The sequence below is a fragment of the Passer montanus genome, unplaced genomic scaffold (assembly GCF_014805655.1).
Source record: "Passer montanus isolate IOZ18808 unplaced genomic scaffold, ASM1480565v1 scaffold27, whole genome shotgun sequence".
NCBI lineage: Eukaryota > Metazoa > Chordata > Aves > Passeriformes > Passeridae > Passer > Passer montanus.
Window position 1 is genome coordinate 5,787,942 of NW_024367372.1, and position 13,040 is coordinate 5,800,981.

Below are 13,040 nucleotides of genomic sequence, written 5' to 3' on the forward strand. Positions count from 1 at the left end.
GACAAGCTACAGTCAATACAGCAAAGCAAACCAAACATCAGGACAGCAAATGTGGTACCTTCTTTCTGTTGGCTGGCCTTCAGCTAGCTAGTTTATCAAAATAAATAGTTCTGTGATCATTAGAGTAGCTAAAGGTCAAGATAATACAAATCAGAAAATAAAGCAGTCAAGTGCTGAAAACCAGAAGCAGAAGGTGTGTTGGGGTGTGTGTAGTGAAGCACATAATATGTGTCCTGTCAGTAAACAAAAATTGGTTTAAATTCATGTGCCTGTGTTTACAGCACTCAGTCAGATCCTGTACCTGTTGCTGTTTGTGTCAGCAGTGAGTTCTACCTCAGGTTGTCACCCACACACTGTGTAGATGGTTTTTTCCCAGTAGAGGGCTCTCAACAGGATGGATTGTGAAGCCCTTACCTTCCTGAAATAAGCTGCCTGGAGATATAATTTGCCTCTCATGTAGCATTTGTTTAGACCACATGACAGCCTGCTTACCCAGTGGTGCTGAACACTCCTAGGCTTAGAGTTCTCAGCCCCTTGCACTGGCTTCTGCAGTTATTCCCACTCATATTCACAATTCCTCTGTAATTTCTCTCCCTTGGAATCAGCTGTATTTCAGTTACACCCACAGGAGGAGACATCTTTAGTTATCTGAGTGCATGAGTGTACTGGGAAAGATGGGCTGTTTAATATTCAAACCTTGGGCTGACCATGAATGGTATCAGTGCTGCCTAACAATAAATGGTTGTTTAGTCTGTTTTGCAGGCATTGTTTCACTGTCTCCATTCAGAGAATGTAATGCCTGAGAACAAGGTTGGCTGAGAATAACATGGCATAAAGGAGTATGATTCCAAGCATCCAGGCAGAGTGGGGTAAATCAGTACCCAGTGAAATGCATCCCTTGTAGAAAGAGGTGAAGGTAGTAGACTCTTAAGAGGAATTTCAAACCTCAAGGACATAGTTAAATCTTCTGTTTTAAGGACTTTCTCACTAAAGGAAGGTTGGTGCTGACACCCAAAGCTGTCGCCAGTGTGGTAGGTTGCTGAGGCCATAAGCATTTTGGAGACAATCCAGTTTAGTGCTGGGTCTTTCATTTCACTCCCCTTAAGGTGACATAATGTGCACCAGCCTGGTCACTTCACCCTGCTCTTGGATCAGCTGCAAGAGCTGGGTAGACCCTTGGAAGAATTCAGGTTCCTGTTTGATATGATAGCATGGCTGTGAACGTGTTTAAAAGGCCAGTTGAAGACTTAGATTTCAGGAGGAGTTGTGGCGTTTTTAGTGGTCTCTGTGTGGGGTGGAAGAGGTTCCCTTTATTCTTGTCTAGGAGCCCCTGAATTCTTTAAACTTGTAGTTCTTTCTGTATGTTGAAGGCAGCTGACAAGTCCTGTCTGCTGCAAAACTGCAGCCAGTGTAGAAAACCATGTCATCAGCTGGTGAGAGTGACTGCTAACCAGAAGGGTCCTAAATATGAGAACTCCTTTTAAAATACAATACTCCTCTTTTCCTCAAATCAATGCATTTTTAGCAGAATCTGAGAAGTTGGATCCAGAATTCTTCAAGTGTCGTCCTCCAGGGATTAAACCAGGGATTAAATATGTTGCCCATGAGGCAGAATGAATAAACTAACATTTCTGGGTTTAGGGACTCTTCTTCTGAAGCAATAGCATGGGCACTGTTTTTTCAACTGTCTTTTTCATTTAAAAAAGTAATAAAAAATTAGTAGGAAAATGAGAAAGAAGTAATAGAAAAGTCTGAAATTCTTTCAAAATGCACCTTTGACAAAATACATTTAGCTGCTCCTAACAGCACCATTTAAAGGGAGAAGAGTATGCACTTTTAAAAGCTGGGAATCTTGATTATCCTCTACAACTTTGCAACTCTTCCAACTTGCCTAACCCCGCCAGTGCAAGGGTTTTATGGCAGCCTTTCCTTCGCCAAGCAGAGAGGCTTTGCATCTATTCCTGCCCTCGCTCCAGGATGAGAACAGATTGCCTCCAAAGCTGTGCCAGGCTGGGAGAGCCGCACTCCATGGCCTGGGGAGAGGGCTGGAGCTGTGTGGGGCTCAGGGAGAAAATCACACGGGGTGCTGGGCACGGCGCCTGGCGCTCAGCGCGACCATTAGCGCAGTTATGTAAACAGAGCATGGCTGCCACTCGCTACAGAGCAGCGGGGAAAAGAAAGGACATTCCTGCCTCAGCTCCTGCCAAGGGGATATAATTGGAGAGAGCTTTGGGAAAATTACCGCTGGGAAGGGGAGGTTGCAGCCTGAAGCACAAGTATGTGAGTCACTCGGTGAATGCAGTGCAGGCAGAGCATGTAAAAAGCACACGCTGGGGAGTGTTAAATCTTACACAAACTGCCCCCAGCTCTTCTTTTGGTTGGGAGGATCATTGTCTGTGCCAGTAGAAAAAAATTACTTGATTTACCAAAACCTCTGATCAGACAAACAACTTATTAGAACATAAAAATTTGCAAATGTTTCAGGGGCCTAAGCAGCGGCTACAGTCTAAACACCTTAATGAGATAAAAAGGAGGTTTTATATGAAGCCAAGGCTCCCTGATGAGTTTGTAATCCTGTAAGAATAAAACAAAGCCATCAATTGTCAGCTTTGGGCTGAAATGTCCATGCTTCTTATGCTGTCCATCAATTCAACAGTTGTTTGTGGATGTTGTCTTACAAAAATGTAAATAAATAAAATACACTTTGGACAGAGTGGAACAAGCTATTTTTTGTTTATATAATGATCTGTAAATCTCAATACACCTTCATACGTTACAAACACTACCATGTTCACAGGAAAGGCACGAATGCAATTTAAACCCAGTCCTTTGAAAAGCACTTTTGCCCCCTCCTTTCTCACACTTTCCCTCACACAGTGGATCAGGCCTTTGTACTTGTGCTGGTCCGATTCATCTATTTGCATGCGTGATTTGATGACATCCATGGGAGTAGCTAATCCCCAGGCCAGGACTCCAGCAAAACCACCAGAAAGCAGCACAACAAGGAAACCTGCAGGAGAGAGGGAAGGGAGAAGGGCAGTTCACTTGCATCTCATTCAGCTACAGCCATCTCAGATCTGACAACAAACTTTGGTAACTTTCATGTTTTTTGGGAGTTATTTTGTGCAGCACTTGCAGTTGTGTTTCCAGTGATCTCAGAGAATTTTTGCAATGTGACATTTTGAACACTATGTGAATTTGATGTGGTACAGCCTGAGAGCACTCACACCCTCCTCAGATGGATCTAATTTTTATAATTCTCAGGGAGACGCTCTTTTGCTGAATCTTACCTATTCAATCTTTTCTCAAAGCAGATAGTTGCTTTTTGGCGCCAAATCACAACTAAGAACCTGAAGTGTATTTACCTTCTCCACCTGGACTTGATATTCAAGCTGTGAGCTGACCCTTGTCTGAGCTCCATGATGGCTCCCAGGAGCTTTGTCCATGTTTAATTTCTTGTTACCCTGTTTTTGCATTAACAGGATTTCATATCCACATTCCAGGCACCAGAGGGTGTGGTAAGAACCCCTCCTGCAGGAGGAGGAGGAGCTGCTTAGGGACAAGGTGGGGACAAGCCTCGAATGCAGGCTGCTGGCACTAAAGCCAGCACACACAGAGCTACCTCTCATGAGGATCTGGGTGAGGTTTTATGGGTATTGGATGATGTTTGCCCAGAGCCTGGTTTCCCTCTTGGTGTGGAACTAAATAAGCCATTTTTGCAGGTAATGCCAGATGCTTTCCAATACCTACCTGGTTTATTTCTCCCATCTGGTGTGAGCCAGTCGCACAGCACAGAATAGGAAAGGAAATACATTGCAGAAGCAGAGCAATCCCTGCAGAGTAATGCAGAACAGCCCTTGTAGAGACCCCCAAAACCTTCCTCCTTGATGATAACCTTCAGACAGTGCAGAGACCCTCGGTACTTTGGCTTGGAATCAGGCTGATGTGTGCTGGAAGGGCATGGGTTCCTCTGAGTCTGCATCCGAACTTTAGCCACTTCACTAGGGTTTGTCAACACAACCTGCAACACCAGAGAATGGCATTTTAACCCTCACTCTTAAACAGTGTTTTGATCTCCCTCCTGTAAATTCTTGTCTCCCAGCTTTTCAGGCAATAGCATTGTCTGTGAGCTCCAGCAAGCTCCAGCCTCCTCCCCTCTGCCTGCGCTGTTCCACCCAGCAGCAGCAGGACACACATGTGAGCTGCTCTGGGCAGAGAGGAAGGCAAGGCAAAACCAACACAGGATATTAAATACTTGTAACTACTTGCTAAACTAGATGGGTGTGGAAAGAGGGATGTCCTCAGCCACAGGGAAGCGTACATAAGGGCTCTTATTTGTATCTGTATTTGACCTAAGACCATCCAGGCTATAAAAATTTATCCCATGTTGAGTCACTGACTGCTAGGAACCACCTAGAAGCCTGACCATCTGGACTGCCCCGTAAGAGGATTGTGACCAGGCACACGTTTCTGGCCAGCATGCCATTGGTGTGACGGGATGAGCTCCAGCACATTCACAGCGCCAGTGGATGCTCACCCTCATCTGCTTGTGGGAAACTGCTCCTGGACCCAGCCTCGGCCCCTGCCTGAGGGTCCTGCAGGTCTGCCAGCCAGCATCACTTCCCAGTGGTACCCCACTGATTTCTAAGCTGTCCTGGCAAGGCAGCCCCACGCTCTGCCGTTCCTGCAGCGATGCTTGTGCAGCCGCTGGGAAAGCAGCGACCCGTGCTTCACTCATGTCTGTCTTACACAAACACACCGTCGCAGCCACTGGGGGAGTTTGCTGCCTATGCTGTGTTTTCTTCCTTGTTCTGCGCTTGCTGCCAAGGCCTGTGTCATGTTAATGGCACGTTCTTAAGCGTTCTGCTGCTCCAAAGCAAATCCAGCACCAGCTGCCCAGCAGGACTCGGCCACGCCACGGAGGCTGGGTATGGGCTGAAGGGGCAGCGAGGGCAGAGCATGACCTCCCCTGCAAAAACAAACCCACCAGACTTGTAGCAGGCTGCCCTGTGGCCCCCCGCACCGCAAAAAACACCCCATTCCCCGCTTTTCCAGCCTCCTGGGCTTGTTATGGAGCTCTCTCGCTGTGCTCTCCCTGCGGGCTGGTGACCTACCCGGGCAGCGCCGGCCGCAGCTCCAGCCAGGGAAACATCCAGCCCGGACGGCTTGGCATCCGCAGCCCCGTACCGCAGCTCGCACAGGGCACCGAGGAAGTTTTTGTACGTGCCAAAGGAAACTGAGGAAACCGCTGATACAGCGAGCACTGATGCAGTCACACCTTTGTAAAACCCCCGGACCTCGTGGGAAACAAAGAAAGGCGACTTTTAAGGGCGAATGGCATGGGAAAGCATCTGCTCAAAAGAACTGGCTGTACATTGCTGAGTCAAAACTTATTCCCACCTTACAGCTCATCAGCAAAGCTAAATTTCACCCTGAGCCCTCTCCCAGCTGATGCTTGTATGGAACTGGTGCTCATCCTCCCCTGACTGACAGAGGCAGCGCTGCTGCTCTGAAACAAGACATCTGCAACTGGTACCATCAATGCTGCTGAGAGGCACCCACCTTTTCTGTCCTGTATGTTTCTTGAACACAGTGCCAAAATCCTCTGTAGTGGCTCTCAGTCTGAATTCTCACCTAGGAATACAGAGACAACTTCAAAATGCAGATATCATATTAAAATAAATAAAACAACAAATAAAAATATTTATTAAAATAAATAAAGCAGCAAATAAAACAACAACATAGCAGCTAAACAGATGATTAACCATAAAATGACATGACCAAACAATTTAATTTTGTTTTTTTTAGAGGCAAACAGAACCAAATACAGTGAGATATGGAGATGTAATGCAGATTAAGAATTATCATGGGACTATTTTTCTGAAAAGGAAGGGGGAAACAAAAGGGCCTCTTCTTTTTTGTTCTAATAATTAACCATAAAATGATATGACCAAACAATTTAATTTCTTTTTTTTTTAGAGGCAAACACAACCAAATACAGTGAGATATGGAGATATAATGCAGATAAAGTATTATCATGTGACTATTTTTCTGAAAAGGAAGGGGGAAACAAAAGGGCCTCTTCTTTTTTGTTCTATGGTCAAGAAATAAAGCTCCAACAGGTACCTTCACTGTGTCCAGTGGATAACCCACGGCTGTGCTTAGACCACCTGAAAAGAGAACATGTTGGAGATGGTTAACAGCACATGTACAACAGACCTTTTCACCCATCACAGAAGGGCACTGGGGAAAGCAGAAAGCTCCAGAGCCCAGCTGTGCCTGGCACCAGACTTCTCAAGCTCCAGTAATGACGTTTGAGCCATGAATGGCAGAGAAAAGTGCAGATTTCTGTGTGATCAAGATTCACTCAGGGGAGGAAACAGAGTATGGGAAACTTATCAAGAACAGCAAGACAGAGCAAGATGAGACAGGGAGAGGCACTGAGAGCACTGTCCCACGAAGGATGAGGGGAGAACACCAGGCTGTATTTGTTTCCCCTCTCAGCTTAGGCATTAAAGCATCTTTGAGCTATGACCAAGCATCTCCACTCACAGAGTCTGGAGCAATTTTGGTTTTCAGGGCTCAGGATTTGGGGCAGGGAGGGATTATCCCGGGGAGTGTCCAGAGGCAGCGGCTGCCGAGCCCGCCCAGCACGGCTGGCTGAGCATCATCACATGCCATGAGAGCCTGTCCAGCCCCCGGGCCGGTGTCAATCCTCTAGCAACACCCCCGCTCACTCCTGCAGCCTTAAAATAGCTGCTGGATGTGTATTAATCCTCTGAATGGCAAGGAGGGCTAAAGAGCTCCAACAGGGATTTCTCTCTGTTGCAATAACAAATAGATCTCACCTCGCTGCATTTCTCAACTCTAAGTGCTAGCAGGTAATAAAGGTGCTGACCAGCAAACTTCCTCCCAGTACATCACCTGCCAAGCCACCTGAGAGGAAATCAGGCTGGAGAACAATGGAGCTGTGTCCACATGAGTTATTTAGACAGATATCAAGTTCATAGAAGCACTGGATGAGCCCACCAGGCAGCCAGGCATTCAGAGACACAGGCACATCTGGTGGCCCACCTATTGAAAACTGCCTCTCACTGAGTTCTTCTTTAAAAAGAAAAATTAAAACCCAAGCTACTCAAAAATGTGTTAGCTGGTGTGGGCATGTTCACCTCTGATTACACGGTTGCTTGAGAGCTCTGGAAAGCTCTCCCATGTTCTGGAGAAAAGCAGCAGCTGCTGTTGTGAGTCACCAGGAGACAATCCCAAAGTACATTACTCAGAAGAAAACAACCAATAGCATCTTTCTTGCAGAAAACTGAGGTTTGTTCTTCAAAAACATCTATCAAATCTGACACCAGATAAACAGCAACAAAAGGGGGGAAAGGGTCTAGATGGAAGAGAGAGGGCAAGGGGGAATACCCAGGCAATAATATGGCTTGGAGAAGCAATGGCTCAGGTCCAAGCAGAGAGTGACAATGCACAAAGTCATCTGGGGACACCTGTGCTGTCCCAGGTTCCCGGCCACCGGCCAGAGTAAACACAGACACTGCCAGCCAGGGAAGAGCAGCAGTGAGCCCATGCCAGGATGGCAGTGCTGATCTCACAGCTGCAGCCCCCCAGGCCAAGCACCCCATCTCAGCTGGGAGGTTTTGACACATCTTTTGACGCTTCCAGAATTCCTGAACCTCAGAGGAGATGGGCATGGGCTGAACAGACGCTGGTGACACAGGGGCACCATGCACAGCTGAGTCCTGGCTCACTGCACTGGATAAGGAAGATAGGAGCTTTGGCTCATGCAGATCACATACCAAGGATGATTTGGGTCAGTGTTTGACAAGAACTGACCTCCCTTCTGGAGAAATCACCCTGTTCACACTATAAGATACAAAGACAGCAGCCCAGTAGGTTGCCCAAAACAGATTGTTTCAGCCCTAAAGACTCCCCATCAACTTGGTTCCAGTAAGGATCAAACACTTCCCCTTGGGAGGAGACCATAAAAGTAAATTTTTCAATGCTCCCAGCAAAGATGTGAATCCCCCAAACCTCCAAATAACCCAACCTGCCATGAACTGCACTACTTAGGGGCAAAAAGCACTCCAAGCAGCTGTCAGATCTGAGGAGCTCGGCCAAGTCTATCAAAGGCTGAGGAATGAGGGCTCTGCACACTGTCACACGGTATAAATAGCCTGGCACTAAGATAGCTTGACCCACACGTGCCCTGTTTGTGCAGCAAAATCAAAGAAGGCCAGCAATGAACAGTGAGCATACAGGAAAGGGTTCCTGTGGGACTCCTGCTGAGTAACACTGCATCAGCTGAGACAAAAATAAATAGCAAAAATATTTTAGTGAGCCATTTTTTATGCCTCCTTTATCTGAGATATTCCCAGGCACTGAGCAGAGCTTGCAGCATCCCCTACACACACGGAGTGCACAAAATGGATCACTCACAGCCCCTGCACAAGTCAGGTCACTCTGAGCAAGCAACTCAAAAAAGGAGAGATTCTGGTGGGATGGCAATCACAGGGGAGCAAGTGGCAGCTGTACAGAGCCCACCAGGCTGCAACAGCTCTGAGCTGATGGCAAACCTTGGCTGAGACACTCAGGGAGAAGCAGGGATTATTGTCCATGCACTGGATGGGCAGACAGTGGCTTTCAAAACCCTTTGTTTTGTGCAGAGTTGGGAACATCACTGCTCCAGACCCCAAGCAAGCTGAGCTTCCTTCAATCACATGACCCTAGCAGGAGCTGCTTTATCTGCAAGGAGACAGCATGTTCCTTCTATAGGGGGATTGTTTTATCTTTCCTCGGACTGCATGTAACCTCCCAGCTGTGGAAAAGCCCAGTCCTGCTGCAGGCTCTGCTGCACTACCACCACTGAGCAAACCTCGGCTTCATTTCCCCAGATCTTTACTCCAGACATAATAGTCAAGTCATCCTGCAGTCATCACCAACCCCAGCCATCAATCCCCATCCCCTGCCATGGCCCAGGCTGCTGCTGTAGCAGGGCTAGAAGGCATGCTTGGGATCATGGGAAAATTCAAGTCAGAAGGGACCTCAGGAGCTCTCTAGTCCAACCTCCTGCTCAATTTTAGTGGAAGGACTGCTTCCTAAAACATCCAGCCACGTCTGCTGGTTATAGAAAGTCTCCACAGTCACTAAGCATGTTTCTCTCATGCTTTTTCTATCTGGAGCCAGAGCAGATCACTGTTTCTTGGGCTGAATATGCTGAGTTTATCTCATTGCCACAGAATCCATTGCCCAGAGGTGATGCACAGTATTTCTGCAGCTGCCTGAGGCAGCCAGAGCTGGAATTCAAATGGGCATGACCTCTGCTGTTTTTCAGGCATGCTTAAGCCATACTTTCTCCAGAACACTCTGAAAATAGATCTAAGTCAGTAGAGTGTAGTTTCTAAACAGAAACTCTTATTTTTATGTTGTCTCAACTTGCTTGATGCTCCTTAGCTGGGTTCACAGACTCCTTAGAAACATGAAAACGGTTTCAGCTCTAGCAAACATAAACCCCAAAAACAAGCTCAGCACCAAAACCATCCCAGTTCTTGCAGGACAGATGTCCAACCCCAGGAGCTGTCCCATCTGAGGGGAAGGATGATGGCCTCAGAAGCCCTGCCCAGGCAGCTCCCATGTGTCTACGGGCAAGTTCCCACCTCTGCCAGCCTGTGAGAAGTTGCAGCATCCCTCCTAGAAAAGCTCTGAGCTGGGCATAGAGGACAGGATGGAAAATCTTGTTCTCATATGGGCTGTGAAGTGCCTTACAACAAGCAAAGACTTTTCTGGTCCCAGCTGGATCTCCACAGCCTGCATCCCCTCAGGCTGAGCCTGTGTCCAGGGCACACAGGGAGATTCTTGCTGCATGGCCAGGCAGAACATGATGCTGGAGCCTGGACAGGGGGTCACGGCACAAACCCTGGCTTTGCATGGGAGCCAGGGCAGAAAACCAAGGTGAATGGCCACGTCCAAACTCTGTTTTCAGCTCTCCATGTTCCCTTGCAAAAGAAGTTTGTCCTTAAGTGACCTGTGCTAAAAAAGCAAAGGAATCCAAGCAACAAATGCAATAATCTCTGCCTCGCCATGAACATGAAGCCTGAGAAGAGGTTTGGTTAATCCTTCTGGGAAGGACATCCCGTTGCCAGCTCTAGGACAGAGCTTCCTTCTCCAAGGGCGCTCTGAAGTCAGAAGGGAAACAGCAGGAGAAAGACAAGCTGTCATGGTGGGGCTGGTTACATCCCACTTTCCCATGAAGAGTCTCACAACACCCGTGGAAAACCAACACCCCAAGCACAGGCACAACAGGCCCCTCCAGGGCTGGATGCTGCTGAGATGCCAAACCTCCCCCCACCTGCACATGATGAGCAATTAGTGGGCAGGGTAAGACTCAGCATGGTCCTTCCCAGGACAAACACATCTGCAGCAGGGCCATAGGCTGTTCCTGGTGAGGGAAAATGCCAAATCTTAGTGACTGTCAAAGTGAGATCTGTCATGCAGGCTTGGGCTGGATGTCTCAGACACCTGATAGGTGGTGATCCAAAGGCTTTTCTTGTGGTATTTATTGGTATATATATATATATATATATTTAATATATATATAAATGTATATACATTTAAATACGTATATAAAAATATATAAATATGTGTGTGTGTGTGTATATATATATATATATATATATATAGAGTAGGTTTACCTGGCCTTTCTGTCAGTGGTGACCCAAAGGCTTTTCTCACGGTATTTATTGGTATATATATTTTATATATATATATATAAAATAGATATATTTTATATATATATTTATATCTACATATATATGTATACTATATATATAAATATAAAAATATATATTATATATAGATATATAGATATAAAAATATATATTTATATATATTTATATAATAATATTTTTATATATTTATATTATATATATTTATATATACATACATAGATATAAATATATAGATAGGTACGTGTGTATATATATTATATTATATTACATTACATTACATTATATTATATTATATTACATTACATTACATTATATTATATTACATTATATTAGTGTATACATGTGTATATATATAGTATATATTATCTTGTATACTCCACTAAATCTAACGTGGTTTCAGTGAAGAACTGAGACCAATGGGTACATTTTGTCGTTTGAAACAAAGATGGGTTTGAGCAGTACATGCTCTAAAAATGTCTAGAATTTAATCACACTTCTCTCCTGTTACTTTTTTTATATACAGCTAACCTACTTTCTCCCAGATCAAAGCCTGCTGCCTGGCTCGCCTGCACTGAGATCACCATCACGACTGCAAATACATCTTAACCTAAGATATTGCAAAGGGCGTTCATCCAGACATTCTGAGTGCAAGAGGAACACTGTGCTTCCTCCCCTCCTGTCCCACAAACCACATCCTCAGCCCCCCAGAGTCTCCATGCCTGCAGCCTGCTGGGACCCCTGGATGCCAGACACGTGAGGGTTTCGCTGTCAGGGCTGTACAAGCCGGTTGGTATCTGCACAAAACCTATTACACTCTGTCTCTTCCTATTAGTTTTACCCTGTCCTGCTGCAATCAGACTCGAGGAGATTGCAGGCAATGACCTCAGCTTACCAGGCTGCAGCACTGCCTCTCCAGCAGCTCTGTGAACCTGCTCTGATGACATTTCCCACTTAATAAGGAAGAACACGCTTTTAACAAGCAGCCCCCATGGAAAGACTCTCAGCTCTGCTATTGAGACCGGCTCTTCAGCTGAACAAGAAGGAAACGCAGCTATCTGCTTGGTTCCACAAGCACTAATTGATGTATTTACCTCCGATGGCCCCAGCAATGAAATCCATCCAGAGTGCGGCTGCAGCCGTGACCACCCTGAGAGCGCTGGGGAGGAAGGGAAGGGACGAGGATCCGGTTCGGTCTTCCCAGAGCCCTGCCAGTCCTTCGGAGACACTGGTTTGTAATATGAATCACCTTCCTACAGTCTGCCCTTGCCTCTGGGGATTGCGAGCCTGGTGGGTACTTGATGAATTTGTACACTGGTGGCGGAGCTGGGAAGCCTGGAACTGTTCCAGGAACACAGTGAATAAATAATCCCATGAAGCCCTGAAATGCTGCGCCAAGGCTGCCGTTCCCAGTGCCCTTTTGCCTGGAAAGTCCTGAGGGGTGGTGACTCGCAGGGTAAGGCTGGCTGTGAGGGGGACAAGCCCTGCTGCACTTACTAGCCCCAGAAGACAGCTTTGCACACTTGTTTGCCAGAGGACAAACAGCCTGCTCCACGGAGACGCCGCATTTGTGGCTATTTGCAGGATTCCTCCTTCCCCTATCCCAGCCCACTTTTTCTCCTTCTGATGGACCACACACCCTTTCCATTAATGGAAATTCCTTCTGCCTTTACCAAGCCATTTTTCTTGACTTTCCTGATGCATGAAGCTGACCCTAATTTCTACATGGATCCCCATGGATGATTACCCACTCATCATGTATACAAATTGTGAACCCCAGTAATTAATCTAACTAATTATCTAATTACTTAGATAATCTAATTATCTAATTAATCTCCAGAGTATGTGCTTCTATTTCAGACAGCAGTGTAGTTTTCCCAGCTCTGGAGCAGCTCCTCTTCATTTCTTGTTGAGATTCCTAACTCCCTTTCCAATGTCAGCTCCTTGTAGAGAGACCTGCTGACCAAAGGGAACCAAGAGTTCAAGGAAATGTCATATTGCCTGTTTTTGCACAACAGTCCTGTTACCAAAGGGTGCTCATCTATGTGTGGGAGGTCAAGCTTTGCCCAGAGAGACCCTGGAAACTAAAGTCCTGATGCAATGAAAGGCTTGCCAAGCCGTGACCTGAATTTTACCCCTCTTGTAGAGGTTTTCCCAGGTCAGAGCCAAGGTACATTGGCAGCAAAGGGAAAAGAAAATTTCACGGCTGCTGCCCCCTGGGTCAGCTTTACAGGGGAGCTGAGGACTTCAGTACCCAGTGCCATTTCCTGCACATTTTCCAAGAACATATTTCTCACTGAAGCATGT

At 46.3% G+C, this 13,040-nt stretch overlaps 1 protein-coding gene across 5 annotated transcripts; it reads right to left on the minus strand.

The window, feature by feature from the left end:
* Positions 1-2,714: 2,714 nt before the first annotated feature.
* Positions 2,715-12,022, minus strand: SLC25A47 (solute carrier family 25 member 47). 5 transcript variants are annotated; one of them, XM_039712947.1, is made up of 6 exons: positions 11,828-12,021; positions 6,127-6,170; positions 5,563-5,634; positions 5,115-5,297; positions 3,751-4,021; positions 2,715-3,010 (listed from the first exon to the last, which is right to left on the minus strand). In XM_039712947.1, the coding sequence occupies exons 1-6, from the start codon at positions 11,853-11,855 to the stop codon at positions 2,724-2,726; spliced, it is 885 nt and encodes a 294-aa protein (XP_039568881.1). In that variant the 5' UTR covers positions 11,856-12,021; the 3' UTR covers positions 2,715-2,723. The 5 variants fall into 5 exon arrangements, with proteins under 5 accessions (XP_039568881.1, XP_039568883.1, XP_039568884.1 ...); XM_039712949.1 differs by lacking the exon at positions 5,115-5,297 and having other exon boundaries at positions 11,828-12,022; XM_039712950.1 differs by lacking the exons at positions 5,563-5,634; positions 6,127-6,170; positions 11,828-12,021 and adding an exon at positions 4,750-4,969 and having other exon boundaries at positions 5,115-5,249.
* Between the last annotated feature and the right edge of the window lie 1,018 nt (positions 12,023-13,040).

Excerpts from the sequence above, each read along its gene's own strand:
- SLC25A47 (XM_039712947.1), bottom strand. The coding sequence starts at position 11,855 with ATGGATTTCATTGCTGGGGCCATCGGAG. Across the intron at positions 5,635-6,126 it reads ATCCACTGGACACAGTGAAG|GTGAGAATTCAGACTGAGAG; the intron begins GTACCTGTTGGA and ends CTGTATTCCTAG. Across the intron at positions 5,298-5,562 it reads AAACATACAGGACAGAAAAG|GTCCGGGGGTTTTACAAAGG; the intron begins GTGGGTGCCTCT and ends GTTTCCCACGAG.